Source organism: Peromyscus maniculatus, chromosome 3, assembly GCF_049852395.1.
Source record: "Peromyscus maniculatus bairdii isolate BWxNUB_F1_BW_parent chromosome 3, HU_Pman_BW_mat_3.1, whole genome shotgun sequence".
Taxonomy (NCBI): domain Eukaryota; kingdom Metazoa; phylum Chordata; class Mammalia; order Rodentia; family Cricetidae; genus Peromyscus; species Peromyscus maniculatus.
In genome coordinates this window covers 65,531,104-65,557,278 of record NC_134854.1, presented here as the reverse complement: position 1 = coordinate 65,557,278, position 26,175 = coordinate 65,531,104, and the positions used below count along the sequence as shown (strand labels likewise).

Below are 26,175 nucleotides of genomic sequence, written 5' to 3'. Positions count from 1 at the left end.
TTTTTATTTCATGTGCACTTATTAAACAACATCTGTGCATGACTTTAAGTGACAGGGCTAGGCAGGGGCAATTTAGAAAAAGCTAGAATTCTAGAGGAAGTGGTTATATTTTGCGCCCTTCCATTTTTCTCCAGTACGTGCTCATTGGTCAAAACACAAAATAATCTAGCAGAGAAAGGGAGGAGACAGTAAAGAAGGGAACTGGGGGAGGTACCAGGAGATAAAAAGGAAGAGGAGAATGAAGAATGAAGAAATCCAAGGAAAGGGAAGGGAGTGGGTGGGTGGAGGGGCGGAGAGGAATGTTAGAGCGCCCTCTGCTGACAAAACCTCGTGTTAGCTTTGAGAACTGGATACTTCAAAAGAGCAGAACCCAAGGGATCCCGTGTGTAGAGAATTACATTCAGGAAGGAGAAAACTCCTTCCAGAGTTGAGGAGCTATGATAACTGATGGGTTCTGGGAGAAGGAAAGTCCATTTTCTTTAAGGACACAGCCCCTGCTGGCTGGACCATTCTCCAGCGGACGGTCCCATACCCATGAGCATCCAGACAACAAGAACAACATCAAGTTGGAAGGGGCTGGGGTGGATCCGGAAGGAGTTAGAGGGAGGAGTGAGGATGAGTAGCATCAAAACATATTATGTGCATGCAGGAATTGGTCAAAGGATGAAAAATATTTTTAAAAAGAAGCCTCTCTCCAGCCTATAGTTCCATTCTGTATAGCACCCCCACCTATCTGAAACCCAGGCTTCCCACAGTCAGATGGGGTGAATATTTCTTGCAGACACCTGTGTTGTAGCCAGGCAATGATTCACTCACTGCAGTCTTCTCAGGAGCCATGCCTGGTGCGTGTGTCAGCATATTCAGCCCCCTACCCTCTGCGCCCCCCCCACACCGATGACTGAATATGTGTGAGTCCACTCGTGTCCCACTCAGAGCATGGTCCCTCCCTCTGTCCCCATCCTCACTGGCAGCCTACCAGTTGTTGCAGTCCAGGCGAGCTGCTGCTCCCGGTGCATAGAGCTGCCCGTGCAGCTGACAGGGGCACTGGCTGCGGGGCAGGCAGCTGGCATTATGCAGGAAGAGGCCAGGGGGGCAGGTGCAGCTGGGGGCACAGGAGCCAGTGCACTCTACCCCAGGGTCCTGTGCCAGGCACAGCTGAGGGCACGGACCCCCCTCCTCCTGACACTGCTCTGCTGAGCGGAACACCATGTTCCCTGGGCACTGGTCTAGATGGGAAGACAGAAAGGTCTGAGTCAGGAAAGGAGAGAAGGAGGAAAGCCTGGATGGAGTGACTGACAAGGCAGAGACGAGGAAGCCCCTCCCCTCCAGTCCTTTCCCGTTCCCTCCCCTCGTCCCCTAGCTTGGCTCCCTGGATATGAACGCTCTTGAGAACAGGACACCAGTGTCTGGGTCAGGAGGAATGTCCAACAGATCAAGGAGCTAAGGAAATAGACTCCCCTCGGCTGGCTCTGCTCCCCTGATTTTGCCTGTGAGTGGGCTCTGCCTCCAAAGTCACATGCCTCTTCTATCTGGTTCCCAGTAAGTGGGAGGAGGAGGAGGAGGAGGAGGGGACTTGGGGAGACGCTGAAAATCCTGAAGGTTCCCTAGCTCTAAGTGTGGCCTGTTCTGAAGTCAGAGGTCAGCCAAGCGAGAAGAGAAGGCTGGGAAGGCAAAAAACCGGGGTGGACAAGGCCACCTGGAGAGTGCGGGAGGGCTCTGGCACCTGTGCAGGGATGCATGTTACAGTCTCTGGTCTGAGTGTGGGGTCCTGGGCACACAGGATTCCCAGGAGCCAAGCTGGAGCAGCTGCGCCCGCGAGTCTGGATGCCACCATTACAGGAGGCTGAGCAGGTGGTCCAGGAAGCCCACAGGCCCCAGGCACTTGGCACTGGCAGGAAGAACAGAGGCTGTGGTCATTGGTGGCAAGACATGGGCAGAGGGAGGGAGGGATTTAGGACGATCCCAAATAATGTCAAGCATGTGCTGGGTTTTTTTTTTTTAGGGAGACTTTTAGGGAGACTGGGGGTGGCTTAAGGACGCCGCCAGGTTGGCTCTTTCCCTCCTTCCTGGGGGTCGGCTCAGGTCAAGGGGTCATTATCTCCTATTCCTTTTCCCACTCAGGTTCTCAGGCACACCAGGAAGGTGGGGCTATACCTGGGCACACAGGGGGGCTGCAGGGCTCCTCCTGGGTGGCCTCTCCGGGGCAGAATGTGTCCCTGGAGCTGGGGCAGAGCCGAGAACGCTGCCGCCAGCCAGGGTCCCCCCCAGGGACAAGGCAGCTCTGGGAGCAGGAAGACCACGATGTCCAGGGTGTCCAACCTGGCATCTCTGGAAGGAAAAGCCTGTTGTATAGAGGCTCTGGCCAGGCTGGCAAAGGTCGGAGGGGGAGGGACAGGTCTGAAAAGCCGAGAGGCCATGAAGGGTAAGGGTTGCTCCTCTGGCTCACTCTGTTGTTAGGACCCTCTTCTGCGGCTGTTTCTCACCCTTACCTAAGGCAGAGCCCTCCATGGAACCTGGCCAAGCCCATGCGTCCCCGCGGTTCAGCCAACAGCCCACAAGATATTCCCTATCCGCACAGTCCCTCAGCCTCAGAGTTTCCTGTGATCTGCGACCCCCTGCCTGAGATCACCATTCACACTCCCCTGCCTCCAGGACCCCCTCCTCAACCCCCTCCTCTCATTGCCTGTCACCCATCCCTCCTCCAGCCTCACACACCAACAGGGATTAGCCTGCCCTGCAGTGACCTCCTCCTGGCTTGACACCGCATAGCCTGAGGCAAAGGGACAAATTGGAGCCTTTATCTTGTCTCTGGGTGTTTCTGTCCGCCCTGGTCACCTGAAGCACACAGCCAGGGCAGCAGCCTCTATCTTCTGGCCTCTGCAGACACCTGTCCCACCCTAGCCAGCCTGCCCAGGGACCCAGGATGTCTGCACGAGAGCCTGTCTCTCCCGGCGAAGCCCACTGACCTAATCTGGTTCCAGGACCATGATTGAATGGGTGGGCGTGACTCTCACCCTCTCACTTCCACTTTCTGGCTCTGCCTCGCCTCCCCACGGGGCCCACTGCAGTTTCTGTTGGCATCGGGGTCCAGGCAGGAAAGGGGACATGGGGACACCCAGCGTCCTCTGGCACAGCTTCATTCCCTACCCATCCCGGGTACCAGCCAGGACAGGGAATTGGGAAGAGGAAGGCAGTCTCCCGCCATACCGTACCTGTCCCACATTCTGTGTAGCAGGCCTGCCGTTCCTGCCCGTCACCTTCACACGGGGCACCTCCGAATGCCGCGGGAGGGTTGGAGGGGGACCTGAAGAGAGACTCGCATTCCTTGTCCTTCCGTCACCTGTCCACTGCCCTCCTCCCCCCCGCCAGGGTGACCCGTTCTCATCCCTTCTCCGCATCTCTTCCATTTTTGCCCCAGCTCCACACCTGAACCTGGCCCTCACTCCAGAGCCACAGGAGCGATCACAAGGTGTCCAGGGGGACCAGGCAGACCAGCCACAGGACTGGGAGCAGCCTCCTGGCTCACACAGCAGTGCCCCCTTCTCACAGGTACTGCAGAGGACAGAAGGGGCGGAGGACCCGTCAGCCCCAGCAGGCTCTGGCCAGTATCCGCCCTCCACGCGATGCCGCCCTTCTTCATCCAGACCCTCCTGTGACCCAGCTCCTTCTCTCACGCCAGTTCTGGCCCCTGACCTCGCACCACCCCTCGGCCCAGCGTGCTCACCATTGGCTGCAGTTGTCCAGCAAGAAGGCCAGCCCGGGCTGTCTCAGGTCTTGGCCCGCCAGGCAGGGGCATTCAGAGAGGGGCAGGCAGTGAGAGTCCTGGAGGAAAAGCCCAGGAGGGCAGCGGCATCCTGCGTGCGAGGAGAGGAAGTCACTTAGGGGCAGTGCTGGGTGGGCAACTCTCACTTGCACTTTCTGGCTCGGCCCCACCTTCCATACAACGCCCGCTGCAGCTTCTGTTGGCCTCGGGGTCCAGGCAGGAGGGTGGACATGGGGGTACCAGCCCCTTCCGGCACAGCTCAGCATTCACGTGAACACGGCCTGGCTCACAGTCTCGGGAGAGAAGAACACAAGTAGGGCGGGCGCCAGAGGCCCAGGGACAAACTCTGGGGCTCCACTGTTGGAGCCCCCCCCCAGCCAGCTCCCCTTTACCTGCGTCACCCGGGCAGAGCTGCAAGCCGCAGGGTGCCCTCTCATGGGAAGGCCCGGGGCAGGGAGCACCACCATTCTTGGGTGGGGGGTCCACACAGCTCCTCTGGCGACTCTGGTGGCCGCCTCCACAGGAGACACTGCAGGGCTCCCAGGGCCCCCACTCTGACCATGCACCAGCCACTGTGGAGGAAGAAGGGGGTCCACCAGAAAGACTCCAAGGAGACAGGCTGTGTAGAAAGGGGAAGGCCAAGCCAGGGAGCCTCTCCCAGCTCCTTGGGAGCCAGCGGTCTGGCAGGCAGGAGCAGCACCCTAGTGGTTCTACAACTCCCTTTATTCGGGAAAACTAACTGCCCATAGGTGAGTGAACCAGGGGAAGACACCCGGGGACTCCAAGGACGGAGTTCCAGCCCCTGGCAGGGTTACAATGGCAGAACCCTGAAGTGGGGCCCAACGGACAGCAGTGAGACAAGGACATGCCAAAGCCAGGGCTGGGAACCTGTAGGAGCTGTGGGGGAGGCTGGTGCGTGCGTGTGCATGTGTGTGAGTGTGTGCGTGTGTGCGTGTGTGAGTGTGTGTGTGTGTGTGAGCGTGTGTGTGTGTGTGTGTGTGTGTGTGTGTGTGCGCATGCGCGCGGTGCGTGTGTGAGTGGGTGTGCGGGTGTGCTGTGCGAGTGTGCATGCACGTGCATGGGGGGGGTACCCTCTCAGCAGCACGCAGTCTGGAAAGCCACTGTGTTGGAGTCACTGAACAAAAGGTCTACAAGGCCTTCAGGTATGGAGCCAGGGACAGTAAATGGTAGAGCCAGCTGCCCCTTAAAATACCCTCTTCTGTCGTCTCCTTCATCCTCACCACGGAGACATGGGTGGGAAGAGGTAGGAATGACTACTGCCAGTTTACAGCATGAGAACCCTGCGTAAAGGGATCCCCGAGCTACCTAGGTAGGCAAGGAGGGCCAGGGCCAGGAAGGTGAGTATCCTGTCTACTCTTTGAAGGCTCTGATGGCATGGATATCATTGTGCTGGAGTCCCAACAAGAATGGACGCAAGAGTTCCCAAGGAGAGCAGGGCATTTGGCGAGGGTCTCTGATGGGAGCCAACCCAGGTCTCCCACAGCAAGTGGTCAATCTCTACTTCTTTCTGGGGTGCTAGGCTACCTGGGCAGGCTTGCACGAAGCAGGGCTGGCTACGGAGCTGGTCCAACAGACAGCTGCCCCCAGGCAGGGGAGGTCTCAGCAGCTCCCGGCGCTGGAAGATGAGGCCCAGGCCACAGCTGTGGCTGCAGTGGCTCCAGCCAGACCACGGTGCCAACACACAGTCCACTGCGGGGGAAGTACATCAGAGCTTGGAAGGGGGCCCACGCAGGAACAGGACCCTCAGGACTGTGCTCCGGCCAGCACTTACCACAGCCGTCCTCATCAGAGCCGTCCTGGCAGTTCAGCTGAAGGTCACAGCGCTGCTCACGAGGGAGACACTCTCCACTGCCACAGCTCAGCTGACTTGGGGAGCAGAGGGCCACTGAGGCTGGCATCCCAGGGAGGGCAGTGGTAGGCACAGTGAAGGGACCAGCACTGGCTGCCAATCCATAATTTGAGGAGAGAGGAGGCAGCCACATAAATGATTTCTGGCTGGATGAGAAACTGAGTCCCTTGAACTTTAGGCCAAGATCAGGACAGTTTGCTGAGCAGAAGCTCTGGCCTTTCTGCCCTCCCAGTGCCCCTGGCAGCCTTCACCCAGGATGAGGCCCGCACAGAGCCTTTGTTCTACACTGTTCCCATAGTTCTCTACTTGTGAGTGTCCAGAGAGAGTCAGTACATGCAGAACAGTCCTTCCCCTTGGTTACCCTCTTTCTGAATGGGTTCTCCCTGGGGTCCCAGTTTCTGTGACTGGCTAACACTTTCTCTTCTCATTGGCAAACAAAGCTTTGATCAAAATGATCTACCACGGATGGATGGATGGACAGATGGGTAGAGACTATATGGATAGATGGATGGGTATGTGGCTACATGAATAGATGGACAGAGAGAAAGATGAGTGTGTGAATGGGATAGGTAAATAGATGAGTAAATAGGCAGACAGGTAGGTGGGTAGGTAAGTGGAAAGATAAATAAATGGATGGATGGATAGATGGATGGATGGGTGGATAGATAGATAGATAGATAGATAGATAGATAGATAGATAGATAGATAGATAGATAGATAGTAAATGGATATGCAGGTATATGGATTGATAGATGGGTCAATAGACTAATGTATATACAAATTGAGAGAGTGATGGACAGATTGAGTAAATGATCAGATGCATGGGTATGTGGATGGAAAGATGGATGAAAAGATGGTGTACGTATGGATGGGTAGATTTAAGAGTAGGTGGGTGGGGGATAGAGAGATGCCTTAGTGGTTAAGAGCACTGGTTGGAGCACCAGAGGACCCAGGTTTGATTCCCAGCACCCACATGGTAGTTTACAACCGTCTCTAATTCCAATTTGAAGACATCCAATGTCCTCAATAGTCTCTGTGAGCACACTCATGTGGCATACATTCATGCACACATATATAAATAAAAACAATAAAAATAAATATTCTTAAAAAGAGCAGGTAGATGACAGATACATAAAGAGGTGAATGGATCATTGGATATGTGGTTGGATGGATGAGTGGATGTATCAATAGAGAAGTGGGCAGATGGATTGGTGGATAGATGAGTAACCTCAACAGCCAGATAGGTTTAATAAAACAGGCTGGGACCCAATGTCTATCCCATTCTCTCCTTCAAAGACACTGGAGCTTCCAGTGGCTTTTACAATTCCTCTCTGTTCTCTGCCATCCCAGCCCCTCCCATGTCCCTACCATATGAGCTATCCAGCCCTGCAACCATCTTGCCATCTCCAGATGCTGCAATCCCCCGCTCACCGCAGTGCTGCTCATCGGAGCCATCAAGACAGTCCTCCCTTCCATCACACAGCTGCTTCTGCTCCACACAGCCCAGCACATCACAGGGCATCTGCCCAGGGCCACACCATGTGGGTGGGAAGGGTCTGGGGGCGACACTTTGGCCTGCAGGCAGGACACCACCACAGCCAGCTGACTTGGGAACCAGTCACCCTTACCCTTCTTTCTTGGTCACTTAGACCCCAGCTTCCCTCTACTTAGCAGCTAGGATACCCCACTTTCTGCCTCTCTTGAGGTAATGAAAAAGGAGTGAGTTGGGTTAGGAAGCTTGGTGCCTAGGCCGACTCTACCAAAAATGACATGGAACCATGTGACCTAGATCCAAGCAATGAGCCTCCTGTGGCTGCTGCTCCTCACGGAGAAGCTGGGCTCACAGAGGCCTTTCAGGCAGAAGAGTCTTACCAGTAGGAGCCGCAGGAGTGATGGAGTCGGGGGGAAGCACCGTCACAGCTGCCATTCCTGGGTGCAGGCTCTTGGCGCCAGGAGGGAATGTGGAGATGGTGGTCAGCGGCTGCATGGGCTGCCCTGAAGCAGGCAGAGGAGTCTCGGGAGTGCGAATGGGACCTGCTGTCTTCCCTGAGGACGGAGCAGGGAGTGAGAGGACACTGGCTAAGCTCACTGGCCTGTGAGAGGTGGTGAGACAGACCCTGAAGAGGACATCCCCGGGTCCCATGTGGTACAGGATAACCATAGACAGCCATCATAGACAACATCCCACCTCGGAAGGACCCTCAGATTTAAAGAAAAAACGACTGGTCTCTAACCCCCAAGGAGCACGAGAAGAGGGTTAAGAGAAAGGAGACAAAATCTGGTTTGATCTAATGCTGTTCTCTAGTTGCAAGAAGACATAGCAACTTTCTCACACAAGGTCACTGTAAAACAAGGTGTTTAGAGGCGAGAACTGGAGTCGTTTAAACGTAACAGCAGAAGGAGCAAGCGTGGCTGAGACTCGGGATGAGGACATTGCTACCGATGTGACAGAACACTGATTTCTGAGCTTCTTGACAGCTGTTGTGAAAAGGAGAACCAGACACGCACTTTCTGCCAAAACAGTCATCTTCAAAGACAGCTGTTTTTGGAACCAGATTTAGAATAGGACTAGGATTCATCCCATGAGCCCACGTGTTGCAGATGTGCTTTTTTTTACAAAAGACACAAAGACACGGTTCAGCCAGACTGCTGAACGGCTTCCACTTTCACAGAGAACAGCCTCCTTCCTATGTTCATAGGTGAGGAACCGAAGGCAGGCTGGCGTGGTGTGTCCAATATCTCCCAGGTTAGAGTCAGTACAGGTCTGCTGCTCCAATGCACCACGCCCATCCCACCCTACACTGAGACAGCTCTCTTGGGGACCATGGCATAGGTGGCTGATCTTGGAGAAGCTGGTACATGCCTGTTGGGGAGTCCCTTTTCCTGCTTAGGAGCATCCTAAGCTGGGCACCCTGCCCACTTTCATGTCCACTTAGGGAACCTGCTGCCAACAACACTTTAGAAAAATGCCTAGCCTCATATCTAGGTGAGCAGAGAGACAAAGATGGGACCAGGTGGTTTCTCAACTCCCTCAAGAGGACTTGTCCAGGGTCTGGGGGCTGCAGCCACCTTGCAGGACAACTGCATGGCCCTAGGAGCTGTCTTTGTCCCCTTGGACCTCATATCCTGAGTCTAGTGGGCTGAGAAGGTTGGGACCTGGCCATGCACCTGGTGACCAGCATCTCTTGACTCCATAGGAAGTCAGAGGACAGGGGGTTTCAGCCTCTGGGATGCCACTGCCCTTTGCTGTAGAAGGACAGGTAATGGCAAGGGCAGGGATTTGGGGAAGGGGATTGGAGTCTGTGCACACACCTCCAGTAGGCATGGATGATTCCTGCTTGGGCTGCTGGTTCTCCATGTCTGCCAGACCCTACAGAGGGAGAGCACTCAGTGACCCTGCTCAGGCCTCCAGGGCAGCTACACACGATCCATCCCCTTTCCAGCAAGCCACAGCTGCCCCCTTCCCACCTCTGTATGTTTACAGAAACCTAGAGCTGAGGACAGAGGTGTCTCTCCTGAAAGGTAAGTAGGCTAGATACCGCAAGGAACTGGCCCACAGAACACATGACCAAGCTAACCTCCACTGCAAGGTGGATAAGCTGGGCATACTCGGGCACTGGCCCATACCCTCACTGGCCCACCTGGGCAACCACTTCAGCTCTTTTCCCCAAAGTCTGAGGCCTCCTCAATACCCTGAGCAGGTCGCTTGTCAATGGGAAGTGTCTTGTCCCTTCTTACATCACAGATATCCCCATCCTTCAAGCTCTGTCCCAGATGCCTTTGGGGACCCCAGGCATAGATTCCCAAAGCAAGTACTCTGGTGCCTCCTCACCCATGGCACAGAGCTCTTGCCACCCAGACTGTACGTCAGTGCCCTGCCCTGTCCATCTCTGCACCACTCGGTCCCTCTAGCACTGGGCACCTACCTAGCACCAAGTTGGATCTCACATCACTCAGAAATGAAGGCAGAGTAGCATCAGGAAACAGAGTTGGAGGGAAAGCCACTGAATGTGTGAAGGAGGACAATAGAGATGCAGACCATGCATCGTGGAGGCAGTGAAGCCCAGATTCTCACTCACCTCCCTGGGCTGGGCTGGAAACTTTCCAGGCTGGGTGGAGGAGGGGACTGGAGTCCTGACTGTGGAATGGACCCTGAGAAGAAAAACCACCAGGAGGGCTCCAGGGCATCTCCCAGCCCTGGAGCCCAACCACCCTGAAGAGATCAGGTCAGGGCATTCAGGAGGGGCACTGCCCGCTAAGGCTGGACAAAGGTGAGCTCTAATAGCTTGATCTCAGCTTGATCACATCATGATCCTGGAGGGCAGGTAAAGCTCTCCCGTTGCCCACCCTACAGGACCAGGTAGAAACTGAGAGTCTCCCAACTATCATGCGGGGTGGTGGTGGTCCTCTTAGTCCAGGGGCCACCCTTTGAGAGTCACTAACCTCCAGGTATCAGGAGAATCACAGAACCCAAGACTCCCAGGGCAGTAAGGGCTATGGAGCACCCATCTGTGACTCCTCAGCATGCAAGGTTTATGAAGGCAAGGCAGGACTCCGCCCATCCAGGTTCCACCCAGAGCCAGGCCATACCTGCTGGTGGTGCCTGCAGGAAGGGGCCCACAGCCCTCCTCATCAGAGCTCTCCTTGCAGTCCACAGCACCATCACACGACCCTCCTTTTGGGACACATTCACCACTGGCACAGCGGTGCCTGGTCCCTGGACATGGGGGTGCCAGTGGGGACACTGTGGAGGACATGTTACTAAGGACTCCTGACGTCACACTGCCCACTCTTGTCCCTCCGGCTCCCAAGCTGGCCTGTACCTGGCTTACAGCCCAGCAGCTCCACCCACAGGAAGATACCGCGCTGAATGTTGTTGCGGTGGCCATCGTGTGGCCACACCCTGACGTATCGCGCCTGTACCATCTGGTCGAAGGTCCATACCTCAGGGGCCGTATGGCTCGGGCTCCCGGAGGAAAGCTGTGGGAGACATTATCTGTTGCCCAAGTCCCACCTCTTGCTCAAGCTGCCACTGTAACCCTGTTTTGGTGTTCCTCCTGCTTCCCCCAGCCCCCATAATGTGGACGCTGCTCCCGCATAGAGATGGTGCTCTTTGAGAAGGTAAGCGTGAACGCCTATGTGAACTGAGTCCTATGGCTGTAAGGGTCTGTCTCCTTGGACAGGCTGCCAACCCCTAAAGGAATGTGCTGTGCCCAGGGTGCTCCGTAGAGACCTGCACTTCTGAGGGCCTCTGTGAACTGGGTGTGTTACCATCCCGCTCCTTCACAAGCTGTTAGGAGGTCATATGTGCAGATTCCTAAGCCACTTCCATGGTTTCGAGTGTCCCTGGACTCGCAGCTCCACGGAGCACAGTCCCTGCTAGTTAGCAGGTGTCCCACAGATGTCTAATGCAAGGGCTGTCCCTCAGGGGGATGAAAGTCCCTTGGGGACAATGGCTGTGGTATCTTCAAATGGGTTTCTTGGGCCACCTGCCCCAGGGGACTGGAGTGCTCAGTACCGTGGGCAGGGGCAGGGAGTTGACAGAGTCATGCCACTGTAGACCATCGCTGCTGAACTGGAGCGACAAGCGGGTGACATAAGCAGCGGAAGAGCCAACCCCCTGCACCATGATCCCTGAGGAGGGAGCAGGGCAAGGCAAAGGTCAGAGCTGCGGCAGCCACCTCATCTCCCATCCCTTGTCCCGTGCCCTCCTCCTCACTGACCAGTTAGGTTCCGAGGCTGCAGCAGGTCCAGCTGCAGGTAGAGTGGCTGGGAGTGCCACTCAGCATGAGCACCCTCTCCAGGGCCAGGCCCTATGGTGGGAGCCTCCGTGGCAGCCCGGGTGGGCTGTTCCATGTGCTGGGATGATGCCCACATGGGCAGTTGGGCCAGGCCCAGGGGAGAATAGCAGGCATCTGGGTTCAGGAGAGAGAGGTGGCTGGTGCAGGGCAGAACAGAGGGTGCCAGGGGCAATTAGGGGGCAACAAGGGGAGCTGGGGGTATGGAAGACGGGAAAATGCAGCAACTTGGGATGGGTGACTTCACCACCTGCAGTGTGTAGGGCTGGGAACTGCACCCCAGGTCTTGTTTCCCCAGCGGTCTGGGAAGTGCTAGGGCAGTCCCTTTTGGCATCCAAACCCCACGCAACTTACCCCCCAGAGGAGGCAGAACATAGGTGAGCAGGGGCGCTCCCATGGGAGGGCTGGAGGTGGGGGCAGGAGTGGTCATGGGGACCACTGTCTGGTTCTTGCCTGTGCAGAGACCCAGTGGTCAGGAGAGAGAGTGGGAGAGGCCGCCACCAGCCACCAACCCAGCACGCAGGCCCCTCCACACTTCCTGGAACACGTTCCTTCCCATGACTTCTCAAGAATAAACTCCAGCTGGGAAGGTCCCTCTTTCCCTTTGAGTGAACTGGGGCTTTTCACCTCCACTGACTATTTAGAAAAGAGAATAAGGGGCTGGAGAAATGGCTCAGAGGTTAAGAGCACTGACTGCTCTTCCAAGGGTCCTGAGTTCAATTCCCAACAACCACATGGTGGCTCACAACCATCTGTAATGAGATGTGGTGCCCTCTTCTGGCCTGCAGGGATATAAGCAGGCAGAACACTGTATACATAATAAATACATCTTAAAAAAAAAAAAAAAGAAAAGAAAAGAAAGAAAGAAAAGAAAAGAGAATAAAACCCCCAGGTCCAAATAGATGAGGTTATAACAGGCGCAGTCTCTAACCTCTGTAGGCATTAGAAGCAGCCTAAATTAGAACAGCCTAAATAACTGTACATGTTGGGTGAGCTCTAACTTCACCAATTTATAGGTACACTTTTAGGATGAGGAAGCTGAACCATTGCTTCCTGTCATAGTCTGCACTGGGTTCTCCTCCTCTTGAGGCTCTGCCGCCCCTCAGACCCACTCACCAGGCAGTGTACAGTGGCAACACGATTCTCCCATCCCCTCCACCAGGACCCAGCCCTGTGGGAACACAGAGGTCAAGCCACTTGCCCATCTCTAACCCATCAGCTTCCCCCAGGCCTGGCTGGTCTAGATCACCTTTCCAGGCTCAGCCCTCTCCACATTTCCAGACCCCTCACCTGGGGGCAGCTGCCCAGCGGGCAATAGGGGGAGCAGCGTGTGATACCCCTGTGCAGACACTCGCACACCATGCAGGGGCCTCCACGCCAGCGTTCCCCAACATGGTGCATGAGGCCCCACTGCTCACAGCCCTCACAAGGCTCTGTCTGGCACCTGGAAAGGATGGCATGGTTACAGCCTCCTGGAGGAGGGGGCCCACTCAAAGCCATCCCCAACGTGCCGGGCTAAGGGCATTCTTAGACTTGAGACTGCCGATAAGAAAACTGGGAAAGTCCTGTGGAAATGTCTGGTCACGCCGTAATCCCAGTCTACACTGGCTCCTGTGAGAACAGCCACAACAGGCACACAGGAATGGGAAAGGAAGCGATCAGTGCCAACACTGCAGGTTAACACAGCCGGCCCCAGAAGGGATGGAATAACTATGTCCCTTTACAAGCCTCACCAGAGGCAAACCCCCTCCACCCCGGCAGAGACAGAGACCCATTCTTGCCACTGGAATGGTCAAGCTCTATCTGTAGGTCCTGTCTGCTGGCTCTTGGATCTAGCAGGTATAAAACAGAAGTAGGAAAAGACAGCTGAGGTGTCAATTGGGCATCACAGAACAGCTTGCTAGTGGGGTCTCTGTCAGATGTGAAATGCCTGCCTCAGAGTTGACCTCCTAAGCAGAGGTAGAGGGTAGACCGGGTCCCTATCCTGTACCTGCGGGCCTTGCGGTGGATGCCACGGCACTGGCGACCCCGACCCGAGAGGCGCGGGTTGTTGGGGCTCCGGAAAGACCACTGGAGGCTCTGGCTGCTGCAGGGCCCCAGGCACTCCGCCCAGGGGGACCAGGAGGACCAGCCACAATCCACTGAGAGAAGACAGGAGTCAAGGTTGGGTGGTCTGGGGAGGGACAAGGCCCTCCAGGGATGGGCCTGGGCAGAGGCTTACCAGAACATTCTGGATTGGGCTGGCAGCGATGTGGTCGCCCATCCTGGCAGAAGCAGAGCTGGCAGTCCATTTTGATGCGTTGCCCAGGCCAGTAACGGATACCATCCACTAGGCAGGGGCACTGCCTGGGCTTCACACATTGCCCCTCGGTGCCCAGCACCTGCCCTTCTGGGCACCAGCAACCTAGGTAAAGCCCAACATTAGGTATCATGCAAAACAAGGCCTCCACAGACCCGGTCCAGTAACCCCTCACCTGGGCTGCTGCAGGGCCTATCAGGCGAGCACGTGGTCTGACCAGAAACATCATCACATGTCAGAGGGCAGGGGGCACAGGGCTGGAACACCAGCTCCCCGAAGCAAGTGGCATTGGGGCAGCCCTCCTGCGGGCAGGGATCTGAAAGCAGGCAAGGACAGGGTCAGAGCTTATTGAGAGGCATCTGCAGCAGAGACCAGTGTCTACCACCGTCCGTCACAGTCCTCAGTGTCTCAACTGGTGACTCCTATGCCCACAGTACCCCCCAGCAACCCTCTACTCCTGCTGTGTTCTCCCAATCCCCCGGTACCCAAACAGAGGACCTCCTCCCCGAGGGCCCCCCCAGTACCCCATCACCAGCCTCCTCACGCCCTTACTTGTGCCCTCTTCCCCTTTACTCACGGGCCTGGTGGGCACTATGGGGGCTCCCAGGCAGCAGGGCGCAGTCCCGGCCCCCGTTCCGGGGTGGATGGCACTGCCGATGGCGTGTCATGGTGCCCCCACAGGGTTCAGAACACGGAGACCAGGGAGACCAAGAACTCCACTCGCCATCCACTGCAAGGGAGGGCCAGGATGGTGTGTGTGTGTTGGGGAGGAGAGGGTTTTGGGGCAGAGCTAGGGACCAACAGCCTCTATTTTCCCCTCGGTCTCCAGGACCTGCTGTCCCCTTCCCCTCCCGCTCCCCCTCCCAGATGTCCCTTCCCTCACCCGGGCAGGCCTCTGTGAAGCAGGCCTGTGACTGGTGCTGCGGGCCTGGGCAGTTCTGTAGCACCGGGAGACTGGATGGGGAGCAGTGTCGACTCCGAGCCTGTGTGCCAGGCCCGCAGGTCTGACTGCACGGCTCCCATGGGCCCCAGGAGCTCCAGGCCCCACAACCCTGCTCTTCCAGGGAGGGCTCTGCTTCATTTGCCAACTCACAGTCTGGGTTCCCATCACAGACCTGGGGAAGCAACAGGCTCAGGCTTCTGGCTAGGTGTACAGAATCTGAGCCTGCCTATCCCTGCTTGAGGGAAATCAACTCACCAGCAGGAAATCAATGCAGGTGCCATTCGGGCAGGAGAATTCTGGGCAGGGACCCCCTGTCCTGTTGGGGCCTCCTGGGACTGACAGCCCCTCTGGGGGAAGAAAGAGCAGTTAGCTAGGAATGAAAATCATCTCCTAGACTACAGGACTGTCCCCAGCAAGAAAACAGTATCCACACCACAGTCCATCTTATCCCCGCCCTGTAGACAGTTAGGGATGCCGTCACAGAGCTGCGTGGGGTCCAGGCACAGCCACAGAGCTAAACCAGAGGATAAGAGGCCATGGTATGGGGGCAGCTGGGTGGAACCTGTGGATAAGAAGTGATCTACCATACTGCTGTCCCCCATCCCCATCCTATCCCTGCACAGAGACCAGCAGGGAAAGCCAGGGCATTAGAAGAGGACATGGTGGGAGGCAGAGTCCTGTCCTGGATCAGAGGAACCTTTAGAAGGGGCTGAAGAATGGTCCTGGAGAAAAGTAAGGGCCTGTGGACAGCCTGACACCCTCTCTGGTGAGGTATCCAGGGCGTGGAGGGCTGATTTGTAAGGACACAACGAGTTCCACTCAGGTGAGGTGGGGAGGAGCTGTGGATAGGGAGCCTCCAAACAGACCTACCCCCCCATGCCCTTGGCCATCACCCACTCTTGTTTCTTCTTCCCCAAATGTGAGCAGACAAAAGACCCCTTTCTCCTCTCCCACGGGCCTACAGGGAAAAGCAAAAACCTCAATGGAAGGTTTCAAGGTAAAGATCAAAGAAACGGAGACGATCACGCAGCCCCTCTCCAGCTGTGCACCAATCTGCCACAGCCAGGGGCAAGGGTGGCACTGGGAAGCTCCAGGCCCCGGTCTACGAGGCCACCCGCAGAAGGGAGATGTAGAGAGCGAGGCGTGTGACTCTCACCGCAGGCATCGGGATCCTCATCTGAACCATCCGGGCACTGGGGCACACCATCGCATAGCTGTCCCGGGAACACACAGTGCGGGCTGTGGGCACAGGGCACCTGGTGCAGCATGCAGGGCCCACCACAGCCAAGCTCGTCACTTCCATCTGTGCAGTCGTCCTCCTGGTCACAGCGCCAGCCCTGAGGAGTGCATTCTCCACTGCTGCACTGGAACTCGAGGAGGCCGCAGGGGGGCACTGCAGGGGTGTGTGTGGGTTAGACCAGCAGGAGTGGACTCCGGGCTCTCCAGGTCCAGCTCACCCTCACGTCTCCTCTGGGGATGCCCTTGAATGTCAGCATCCCTGACTCTTACCTGAGTATACCCCTTCCCAGTCTAGTCCCCCCCCACCCCCGCGTTTGACTGCTGTTTTGTTTTCTGCAGGCCTCCCCTTGTCCCTAAATGTCCACTTGGCTCTCCTTCACTGTTCAGAGGGAGGCTCTGAATACCAGGAGATAAATCTGGACCTCCCATCCCTCCCAAACACTGAACACATCATTCCAGAGCCTCCAGCCCTAGAGTTTGGCCCCAATGCTTCCCTCTGGGATACTCACCCATCCCCTTCCTGGGCAGCTCAGGCTTCAAGCTTGCTCACCCTATCTATTCCCAGAGACTCACCAGGGCTGGCACTGCCCATAGGGCTTGATGCTGTAACCAGAGAGCTGGTAGAAGGGCTCTGCCAGGTGTTGGCAGGGGGTGTAGGCAGAGAAGGCAGAGGGCAGTGGCCAGGCCCTTCGTCAGCTCCATCTGGGCAGTCCCAAACTCCATCACACAGCCGCATGGTCCCAATGCAAGTGCCGTCATCACAAGATACCTCTCCAGATGTGCAGCTCACCTGTCCTGAAGCCAGAGGAGAGGAGGTGATCCTGGGACTTAGCCTCTTCTAAGACTTGTAAAAATGTACGTGTCTATGTGTCTGTAAATGTAAGCCACATGTGTGCAGGTGCCTGTGGGGCCCAGAAGAGGATGTCAGAACCCCTGGAGCTGGAGTTACAGGTGGTTGTGAGTGGCCATGTGGGTGCTGGAAACTGATTTCAGATCTTCCGGGAGAGCAACAAATAACCTTAACCACTGAGCGACCCAGCCCCTAGGACTGACACTTCTTCAGTCTCTTTGGGATATCTCCATTTGGTCACCAACAGGTACCACCTTCACGAGCGGAGACTTGGCATAGAAGGGGATGAATACACAGGGGCCTTCCAGGATCTGGACCCTGAGGCGGGGGTGCCTAGTGGGCAAAGACTCCTCACCCAGACAGGACTCTTCGTCCGCAGCATCCAGACAATCAGGATGACCATTACACAGCAGGGCGGGGGGCAGGCAGCGACCGTCAGCACAGGCCAGCGAGCCATGGGGACACGGGCACCCCTGCTCGTCGGTGCCATCTCCACAGTCATCCTGCCCATCACAGAGCAGAGCCAGGGGCAGGCAGTGGCCAGATTGGCAAGACATCTGCCCCTCCCCACAGCCTGAGGTGGCACAGCCTAGCACAGGGAAAGCAGGCAGGTTCAGGGTACAGTGTTGCCAAAGATCCTGGCCTAAGGAGGATCAGAACACACACACACACACACACACACACACACACCGTCCCTCAGTCCTCACCCATCACCTAAGTCATAGCTCCTGGCAGGGGAAGCAGCACTGAAGGAGCCACCCTGGGGGCAGATGCTGCAGCTTCAGTAAAACCCAGTTATCTGTCCCAGTGAGGGCCACACAGGTGAAAACACTCACCCTCCTCATCTGAGCCATCGCCACAGTCATCCTGGTTGTCACAAAGCCACTCAAGTGGCACACAGTGCCCACTCTCTCTGCACGGAGCCTCTCCTTCTGCACAGCCAGGTTCCATCTCCTCACAGGGGACACCATCACCTCCACAATGCCACTGACTTTCCTGACAGGTGCTAAGCACAATGGAGGCCTGGCATGAGCCACACGTCAGCTTGTTCGGCCCAAGGGCACAGGTGGGTTTCCCACTCACCAGTTTCCACAGTCTTTTTGCAAAACAGTCCCTGGTGGGAAGAAACTGCCACCCCACTCACAGGGACAGGCAGCCGGCTGCACACAGGCTCCTCCTGAGAGCACAGAGCATGGGATTCAGAACCAAGGATGCCCAGCCCACACTTGTGGCCACTGCCCAGCCTTAGTGTCCTCTCCCCAGGAACACACCATGCAGCAGTGTCCCCTCGGGGCAGAAGCAGCCCTCCACACAGCTGATGGTCTGGCAGTGCCATCCGGTCTCGGGATGACGATCATGGCAGGTGGGGGGACAGGCGGAGCCGCAGGCTTCATATACCTGACCTCCTTCACACTGTAGGGCTGGGTGGGGAGAAGAGAGGCCCTGCTCACTGAGGTCCAGGGGCACCAGGAAGCAATGGCACAGACAAGCCAGCTTCAGCTGACACCCAAGGAAAGCACGGGATGCACACCGTAGATCTTTGCCAAGATGTACCCCTGCCGCCCCCCCCCAAAAAAAAGATGAAGGATGCTAGCCCTGCGCATCAGTCGTTCTCATGTTTGGTCCATTAAGAAAAGTATCTAGCAACAGAGTGAGCATTCAGCTCACCTTTGAACCTACGTGATTAAGTGGCTAGCTGGTGGTGGGACAGGAGAAGCCCCTCAGGACTGAGAGAGTAGGGGCACACTCACGGCAGAGTTCCTGGCTGCGCCAACGCACATGGTGTCTGTGCCGGGCACACTCGTCAGCGTAAGCGGCAATGGCTGAGCAGAGGCACTCACAGTCTCCCCCGGTGTCGCAGCTGTGGGGTGGAGCCATCATCCTGTCATACGCCCCACTCCCTACACACACCTCCGCGTGCCCACTGCACCCAGCCCTCAGCCCTCCTTACCCGCAGGCATCGTACACACACCACTCATAGTGCTGCTGCGGGGGCACCTCTGTGTGGCACGGGGCAAAGATGGACTGCAATATCACCCCACAGCGGGCCTGGGCCCAGTTCACCCGGTGGGTGTTCACCTGCAACACAGGGTGCGTCTGTGAGCCCCCTCCCCCTCTCTCCCAGCTATGACACCCCTACCTCCCTCTGGCTGCCCTGCCCTGCTCACTGCACAGGGGTGTGGCAGGTCTCCCGGCTCCGGGCACAGGGGATTGAGACGCCAGGAATGGGCGGCAAGCTCTGCGGTGGGCTCCAGGACTCCTTGGCGGCTCCGCAGGTCATTACTGGCATCACCATCAAAGTCTCCACACAGCCCAGCCACATGACCTTGGAAGTGGGGGGATAGCTGTACCAGCACCCGGGTGCCTGGTGGCATTATAAAAAGTGACCCTCAGCGGGGCTGGGGCAGAAAGACACATGGGTATAACAGCCTCCTTGCACAGGTGCCCCCACCCGACAGGGGGTGCTGCTTCCCTCTTCTGCGGATAACTGAAAAGATCAACACCTGGGAGTCAACTAGGAACCTTAGCTCCCTAACTAATACTAATACTAACTAATACTAGCAAAACCCCCCAGCCAGGCCAGATTCGGGCAGCTTCAGACTGGGCTGAGAAGCTCCAGGCTAGCCCAGAAGCTCCAGGCTAGCCCAGCTGAGAGGACCAAGTCCACAGGGGATTCTTTTGGTTTCCTTCAATGCCTCACTAACAGTTATATTTCTAAAACACCAACTGCTTATGTTTGGGTAGTGAGATGTCAGCCAGTCTATTTTCATTTCTTCCTAAAACTCGGTGTTTTATAAATGTTTCTTCGGTGGGGCTGTCATGTTCGTAAAATGAAGAAAAACACAGTTATGAAAATATAATATGGGAACTGGAGAGATGGGTCAGTAGTTAAGAGCATTGGCTGCTCTTCCAGAGGACCCGGGTTCAATTCCAAGTATCCACACGGCAATTCACAGCTGTCTGTAACTCCAGTTCCAGGGGATCCAGTGCCCTCACACAGACATTCACACAGGCAAAACATGAATGCACATAAAATAAAAATAGTGTTTGTTTTTTTTTTTTAAAGAAAATATAATATGGAAACTCCAACCACTTCCAAGGGCTGTGAGTCAGGGGTGGCCACTGGGCAGAGGGTAGGACACAGGAAAGATCTTGGCCTGGCTGTCATACTGGAAATCTGCCCCAAGTGGGCAGTCAGGGGTCAGTCTCAACCTCAGAGCTTGGCAGGCACTGGGAAGAAGGGTTTGGGGAAACCAGCCCCCATTGTGGAGGCCTGGTGTGGGCCAAGGCCAAGAGGGCTAGCCTGGGGAAACCAGCCCCCATTGTGGAGGCCTGGTGTGGTTAAGGCCAAGAGGGCGAGCCTGACCTCCATCCCAGAGCAGAGTGAGGCCCAGACGCGTGGTTAACAGCAGGAAGAGGCCGGCACGGTGCAGGCTCAGTCCAGGGCCTGCATAAACCTTGGGGAGCTTTATGCTCACTCCATTCACTGTTACTGCCCTGCCTGGAGAAGAAAGGGTGTTAAATGTAGCCTGGACACCAAGAGGTCCTCCCAGCCACTCCTCCAAACTTTCTTTTGCTTATTTCTCTAGGTGACCTTGGGTGGGTCCCAAGACTTCTTTGGGCCTTGATTTTCCCGAGTTCTGGCTCCAACAAACCCCACCCTAAGAACAACCAAACCCAAGGAGGAGTAGAGAGGGAACCTGGGCCCTGGCCATGCTGAGGAGCTGCGACACTACAGTGTGATACCCCCTACCCTCCGGCAATAGGCCAGCCATCCCTGATAGAACCACAGCCACCTCTGAGCATGTGCACAACGGTGCTGTCCAGACGCACGGCCAGTGCCTTGGTACAAGTGAGGCCACTGGTCCCACAAGGCAGGTTCTGGATGGAGACACTGAAGCGGCCACTAGCCTCTCTCACGAGCAGGTACTCGCAGGCCCCAGGAAAGGTAAGGACCAGCCCATCGAAAGTCACGTAGTGGGGAGCACCAGACGCCTGGCACCATCCACTGCACCGCTGACCTGTGCAGTGCCACCGCTGGCCCTGGCACACACTGTGGGCAAGAGACAGGACAGGGCCATTAACAACAGTGACAGCCCAGACAGACCCCGAGTGTGACGAATTCTAGAAGGTTCCCAGTGTTCAGACCACTCTAAATACCCCGTCCCATCCACGACTCCAAACCGTTTTAGTGAAAAGAGGCACGATGGCTGGGGAGTCAAGGGTCACAAGGTCACATGGCAGCAGGTGACAGGGACTGTGCATACCAAATGTTGCAATCTTCCTGGATGGTGGCGTTGGGTGGGTACCACTGCCCATTGTGACGACAGGGACACAGATCGGGAGTCACGCAGCGCTTGTCCTGGGTGGAGGGCGAAAACACTGTTTCGGACAGCTAGGGAGCAGGGCAGGACCCTTGTATAGGGAGAGCACCTTGGTGCCCCATGGGTCTCCTTCCCAGTCTCACCAGCAGCACGGTACCAGGGGGACAGACACAGCCATCAGTGCTTCCAGCCAGGCAGGAATGGTTGGCGCTGGGGCTGTCACAGGTGAGAAGGCAGGCACCAGGGGCATAGATGAGCTCCTGAGGGCAGAGTGCCCGCTGTGGGGGGCAGTGGGGGGCTGTGCAGTTCCAGAGGCCCCTCTCCTGGCAGACGCTGCAGAGGAGGGAAGATGGAAGGGCCAGGCCCAGCATGTGCTCATCTGGCTATCCTAGGCTCTAGGCTGCCACAGTGAATCTCAGGAACCTAGACCCCTGCAGGCATCTGGATCCCCTAATGCCTGGTAGGAACCCAGCCCCAAATTCTAGAGACCAGAGCAACTTCCAACACCCTAGCCTCCAGCACAGGAAGACAGGCTGTTCAGGAAGCCCACATGCCTGGGATCCAGTCTGCTTCTGTCTGGCTCTCATGGGGCTGGTCTTGGAACTCCTGAATGGGGCAGAGATACTGACTTGTCTAATGTGATGACTAATCCTGACTGTCAATTTGATGAGATTGAGAATCACCCGGAGACAACCCCTGGGCCTGTCCATGAAGGATTTTCTAGATCGGGTTCATTGAAGAGTGAAGACCCACCCTGACTGGGCAGCACCATTCCACAGGCTGAGGCTCTGGGCTAAATAAAAAGGAGAAAGCGAGCCAAGCACCAGCACCCATCTCTCTCCCTGCTTCCTGACTAAGGATGCAATGTGACCAGTTACCCCCTGCCGCCATGACTTCCCCACCATGTGGGACTGTATTTCTTTGCACAGTGAGCCGAGATAATCACGTGCCCCCTTAAGCTGCTTTTTGTCTGGTGTTTGGCCACAGAAACAAGGAAAGTAATTAAGACATTTACCACTTGTCCAAGCAGCAGAGGAGATCCATGGAAATGCCCTGGAGCCTACCTCTGCATCCTCAGGTATAGACCTGATCTTTTCTCTATGGTATAGACCTCATCTTTCCTCTATGGTATAGACCTCATCTTTCCTCTATGGTATAGACCTCATCTTTCCTCTATGGTATAGATCTCATCTTTTCTCTATGGTATAGACCTCATCTTTCCTCTATGGTATAGACCTCATCTTTCCTCTATGGTATAGATCTCATCTTTTCTCTATGGTATAGACCTCATCTTTCCTCTATGGTATAGACCTCATCTTTCCTCTCTGATATAGATCTCATCTTTCCTCTATGGTATAGACCTCATCTTTCTTCTATGGTATAGACCTCATCTTTCCTTTTCTGGAACAACCTCTACATATCTGAGCCTCACTTTCCTCATGGACCATTAGGAACCGTTTTTCATACCCCCCCCCAACACTTTCTTAGACTATAGTTAGGAAGTCAAATCAATACACTAGGTACTGGACCTGAAGCTCTTGAAGCTGACAGAGCCCCGGCACTGAGGAAGTATCAGCACCCTGCCATCCCTCCCTGGCAATCCACGGTGACCGTGCAGCAGCAACAGCAGCAGCCATTCTCTCGAAAGCCCTTCTTCTTTTTGTCCAAGGGTGGCAGTTCTTACCAGTGGCTGCAGTCTTTCGTGGTGGTGGCTGTGCCAAAGGTGTAATGGCGGCCTTCAAGCTGACAGGGGCACATGCTGGAAAGCACACATTGGCCCTCCAGGCCCCACAGCAGTCCGGGGGGACAGTTACAACCGGCCACACAGCTGCCAAGCTCTTTACACTCTTCGGGCTCCCCACAGTGATGACCACACACTGGGGCACACTCCTGGTATTCCTGGCCACCAGGACACAGGACAGCTGGACACAGGGATACATGCAAATCAGAAGCCTAGCCACCCTGTCTAGACCTCAAGTTCCTGTGCCTCTACAGGTAAAAGTGCCTAGGAATAGTCTGGTAAGGAACGAGTTCCTGCCCCTCCGACTCCCCCAAATGGAGGGCATGAGGAAAGGGAGGTGAGGAGCCCAGGGTAGGGTTGGCTTGGTGGGGAGACTCACGGCACAGCGTCTCATTCCTCCATTGCATTAGGACACCCTCCTGGGCACAGCGGCGTGCATAGGCAGAGAGCACGGAGCACAGACAGTTCCTGCCAGGGGCACAGCCACACACAGCCTCCAAGCAGCGCAATCGGAATGGTTCTCTGTCTACTAGCCCATGACACTCCTTTGGGCAAAAAGAAAAGGGATGGTTCTTTCTTCATGGAGTCCCTTTCCTTGGGAGCCCACTGACGTCTCCCTGTGCCCTTGACTCTTTCTTGCATTTTGGATCCTTGATCAAATGGGCAGAGAATGGGGACACCCTAGTACCTGAAAGGTGGGGCCATGCAGGATGGCGCAGGCTGCCTCTGCGAAAGGGAGGCGCTGGGAGTAAGTGCTGCAGGAGGACAGTGGGGTGTTATCCATCAAAGGGCACCTTCCATCACCTGACACTTGGAACTTGCTAGCAAAGGCAGTGACGCTGGTCTCTATGTCCCCAGCTGGTGTCAGGAAGTCATCCTGCTGTTTCCAGGTAAAGGTGCCACATAGACCCTGCACCTGCGCCATGGAAGACATAAAAGTGAAATCCAGTCTTAACTTAGCCTAGCCCAGACACTCACTAGCCTCCTAGCATACCTGATAGGCATGGCGGGGGTCCAGGGTGATGTAGACTGCAGGGTCAGCCACTCCCCAGAGAACCCAGGCCCCAGGCCAGCGCAACAGCAAGAAAGTGGAGGAGGCACGGGAAACATTGACGTCCTCAGCACCAATCCAGGGCAAGCCTACATCCTGCCCATCTACCAGCACAGCTCCTGGAAGAGAGGCCTGACCATGTGATAGGGAACCTGTGGGAGGATGGGGCTGCAAGATGGGAAAGACTTGGCAAGATGGGAGAGTATGTGTCAGGGTGGGATGTGGGAGGAGCTAGAGTGACCCCTGGAGGCCACCTGTCCTACCAGAGACCACCCTTTCATGGCTCAAGAGCCCACATCATCATGTATTTTTGCATATCCCTTTGTTTGTGTGGTCAGTATGTGGGAGAGCCAGCCGCAGGCCCAGGCATGGCAGAGCTGGAGGGACAGGGGCTGAGAGGGGCCAGCCTCAGCTGCTCATGCGCAAGGCCTTTCCAATTCATATAACTGTGTGACTTGTGTTTACCACTGAAAACCAGCAGACGATGTCTTGGGAAATATCCTTGGGATAGTGTGTCTGCCCCTGGGAGGGGAACGTGAGGCAATGTAGGCATTAAGTTCATCTGCAGGAATCTAGAAGGGATGGTTATTGAAATCCAAAGAGGGCGTGTGGAGGGCAGGCTCGGGGCAGGCCTGAGTTGGCAGAGTAAGAGCAGTGGACAACAGGCCCAGTCGGCACCCCGAAGAAGTAGACAGCAGAGCCGTTGACTCCCCTGAGAACAAAGGCCCCACACTAGACAAGGAGGCAGGGCTGACAGTACCTGAGTATCTGAGCTGAAGGTGGGTGTTTCCCAGGAAGACAGAGAGGGCATGGAGGCAGCTGCCCGTGTCACAGGCCCCATGCTCCAATGCAACCCGCAGCTGGCCTTTCACAGAGTCCTGGCAGAGACAAGGTGGCAGGGGCGTGTAGAGAAGCCATGAGGAAGCCTCAGTAGTGTGATGACTTCAGCTCCCACCCCACACAGGTGCGAACCAACTTCTCGCCAGACAGATTCTGTGAGGCAAGGGACTTAACCTCACCAGGGACTGACATGGGTGAATGGATGTGAGTGCATGTGGGGAGGAGATTTTGTGTGACCGCGCGCGTGTGTGTGTGTGTGTGTGTGTGTGTGTGTGTGTGTGTGTGTACACTTTGGAACGGGAAGATCCCTATCTTTCCTCCCTGTAGATGTTCCCTATTTGGATACATATATGTGTAGACATCTGTTGAATCTACATACACATACATGACTGTGTGTATGTGTGTGGCCCATGTGCTGGCATGCAGCCTCCATCTCTGTGTGTATACATCATACATGTTTGGCCAGGTGACTGGGAAACAGCTCCCTGGATCTGCTTGTTGACCCTGCCCTCCCCGATGTCCTCACCCCACTGTCACCCAGGCAAGGAGGGACAAGTCAGGGGGTTGCAGTAGTCCGACACTGAAGTTGAGAGATCCCTGATCAGCCCTTGGAAGGACTGAAGCACAGCATGGTGTGTGATGAACTGGAGAAGCCCCAGCTTTCTTGGGGAGGGACGCTTCTCTCTTCTGCCTGTGACAAGCCCAGGGTTTTCCATCTGTAAAAGGAACTATGAAGATGGGTTTGGTTCTGTGGGACTAGAAAGGAGGGTGTGTGTGTGTGTGTGTGTGTGTGTGTGTGTGTATGCGTGTTTGTGCATGTGTGTGTGTATGTGTGTTTGTGCATGCATGTGTGTATGCATGTTTGTGCATGCATGTGTGTGTGTGTGCATGTTTGTGCATGTGTGTGTATTCATGTTTGTGCATGCATGTGTGTGTGTGTGCGTGTTTGTGCATGCATGTGTGTGTGTGCATGCATGTTTGTGCACATGCATCTCAAGTATATGTGTGTGGGTATGCAGGCAGCCACTCTCCTGCCGCCACTGCTGTCCATCTCTCCTCGAAAGAGGCTCTATGTTCCATGTTCCACCTCTTGCTTTAGTGGCTTGTTTACAGTTAGGTCCCCTCAGAGCTCCCCTGGGAGGGCCCCGCTCTGACAAAATCCTCTTTCTGAAATAGGCTCTCTGCTCACCTGCACCAAGCTGTAGTGGCAGCCTGGATTGCCCCTGAAGGAGAAGCTCCGCCCATCAAACGTGGAGTAATGCCCGTCACCGCCCACTGCACATTCAGCAGGGCACAGGGCCTGGGCACAGTGCCAGCGGCCATCCTGGCATACACTAAGGGCAGAGGGGGTGGGACAGTGTGCTGTGACACCAGAACCCTCCCAGAGCAAGGAGCTGGACACGACCCACGCCCAGCCCATTGGTTCTTTCTCTCCCCTGGCACACCCACCACCATA

At 55.9% G+C, this 26,175-nt stretch overlaps 1 protein-coding gene across 1 annotated transcript in view; it reads right to left on the bottom strand.

The window, feature by feature from the left end:
- LOC102918752 (SCO-spondin) overlaps positions 1-26,175 on the bottom strand; it is a 56,481-nt gene that overhangs the window by 22,705 nt on the left and 7,601 nt on the right. The window contains exons 13-58 of the mRNA XM_076566092.1: positions 25,909-26,053; positions 24,640-24,757; positions 23,823-23,998; positions 23,517-23,744; positions 23,208-23,373; positions 22,772-23,009; positions 21,231-21,420; positions 21,031-21,125; positions 20,560-20,816; positions 20,130-20,264; positions 18,931-19,127; positions 18,714-18,841; positions 18,514-18,623; positions 18,034-18,183; positions 17,846-17,939; positions 17,599-17,768; positions 17,118-17,351; positions 16,486-16,707; positions 15,830-16,066; positions 14,929-15,020; positions 14,614-14,845; positions 14,308-14,460; positions 13,906-14,046; positions 13,653-13,835; positions 13,422-13,572; positions 12,722-12,875; positions 12,548-12,602; positions 11,786-11,884; positions 11,357-11,548; positions 11,152-11,267; positions 10,457-10,613; positions 10,224-10,377; positions 9,713-9,785; positions 8,946-9,003; positions 7,506-7,679; positions 7,065-7,208; positions 5,556-5,726; positions 5,309-5,473; positions 4,156-4,335; positions 3,934-4,056; positions 3,725-3,854; positions 3,427-3,552; positions 3,213-3,304; positions 2,155-2,328; positions 1,724-1,888; positions 977-1,226 (exon numbers count right to left, since the gene is read on the bottom strand). Of these exons, the coding sequence (XP_076422207.1) occupies positions 977-1,226; positions 1,724-1,888; positions 2,155-2,328; positions 3,213-3,304; positions 3,427-3,552; positions 3,725-3,854; positions 3,934-4,056; positions 4,156-4,335; positions 5,309-5,473; positions 5,556-5,726; positions 7,065-7,208; positions 7,506-7,679; positions 8,946-9,003; positions 9,713-9,785; positions 10,224-10,377; positions 10,457-10,613; positions 11,152-11,267; positions 11,357-11,548; positions 11,786-11,884; positions 12,548-12,602; positions 12,722-12,875; positions 13,422-13,572; positions 13,653-13,835; positions 13,906-14,046; positions 14,308-14,460; positions 14,614-14,845; positions 14,929-15,020; positions 15,830-16,066; positions 16,486-16,707; positions 17,118-17,351; positions 17,599-17,768; positions 17,846-17,939; positions 18,034-18,183; positions 18,514-18,623; positions 18,714-18,841; positions 18,931-19,127; positions 20,130-20,264; positions 20,560-20,816; positions 21,031-21,125; positions 21,231-21,420; positions 22,772-23,009; positions 23,208-23,373; positions 23,517-23,744; positions 23,823-23,998; positions 24,640-24,757; positions 25,909-26,053 (7,194 nt within the window). The remainder of the gene's footprint in view (positions 1-976; positions 1,227-1,723; positions 1,889-2,154; positions 2,329-3,212; positions 3,305-3,426; positions 3,553-3,724; positions 3,855-3,933; positions 4,057-4,155; positions 4,336-5,308; positions 5,474-5,555; positions 5,727-7,064; positions 7,209-7,505; positions 7,680-8,945; positions 9,004-9,712; positions 9,786-10,223; positions 10,378-10,456; positions 10,614-11,151; positions 11,268-11,356; positions 11,549-11,785; positions 11,885-12,547; positions 12,603-12,721; positions 12,876-13,421; positions 13,573-13,652; positions 13,836-13,905; positions 14,047-14,307; positions 14,461-14,613; positions 14,846-14,928; positions 15,021-15,829; positions 16,067-16,485; positions 16,708-17,117; positions 17,352-17,598; positions 17,769-17,845; positions 17,940-18,033; positions 18,184-18,513; positions 18,624-18,713; positions 18,842-18,930; positions 19,128-20,129; positions 20,265-20,559; positions 20,817-21,030; positions 21,126-21,230; positions 21,421-22,771; positions 23,010-23,207; positions 23,374-23,516; positions 23,745-23,822; positions 23,999-24,639; positions 24,758-25,908; positions 26,054-26,175) is intronic.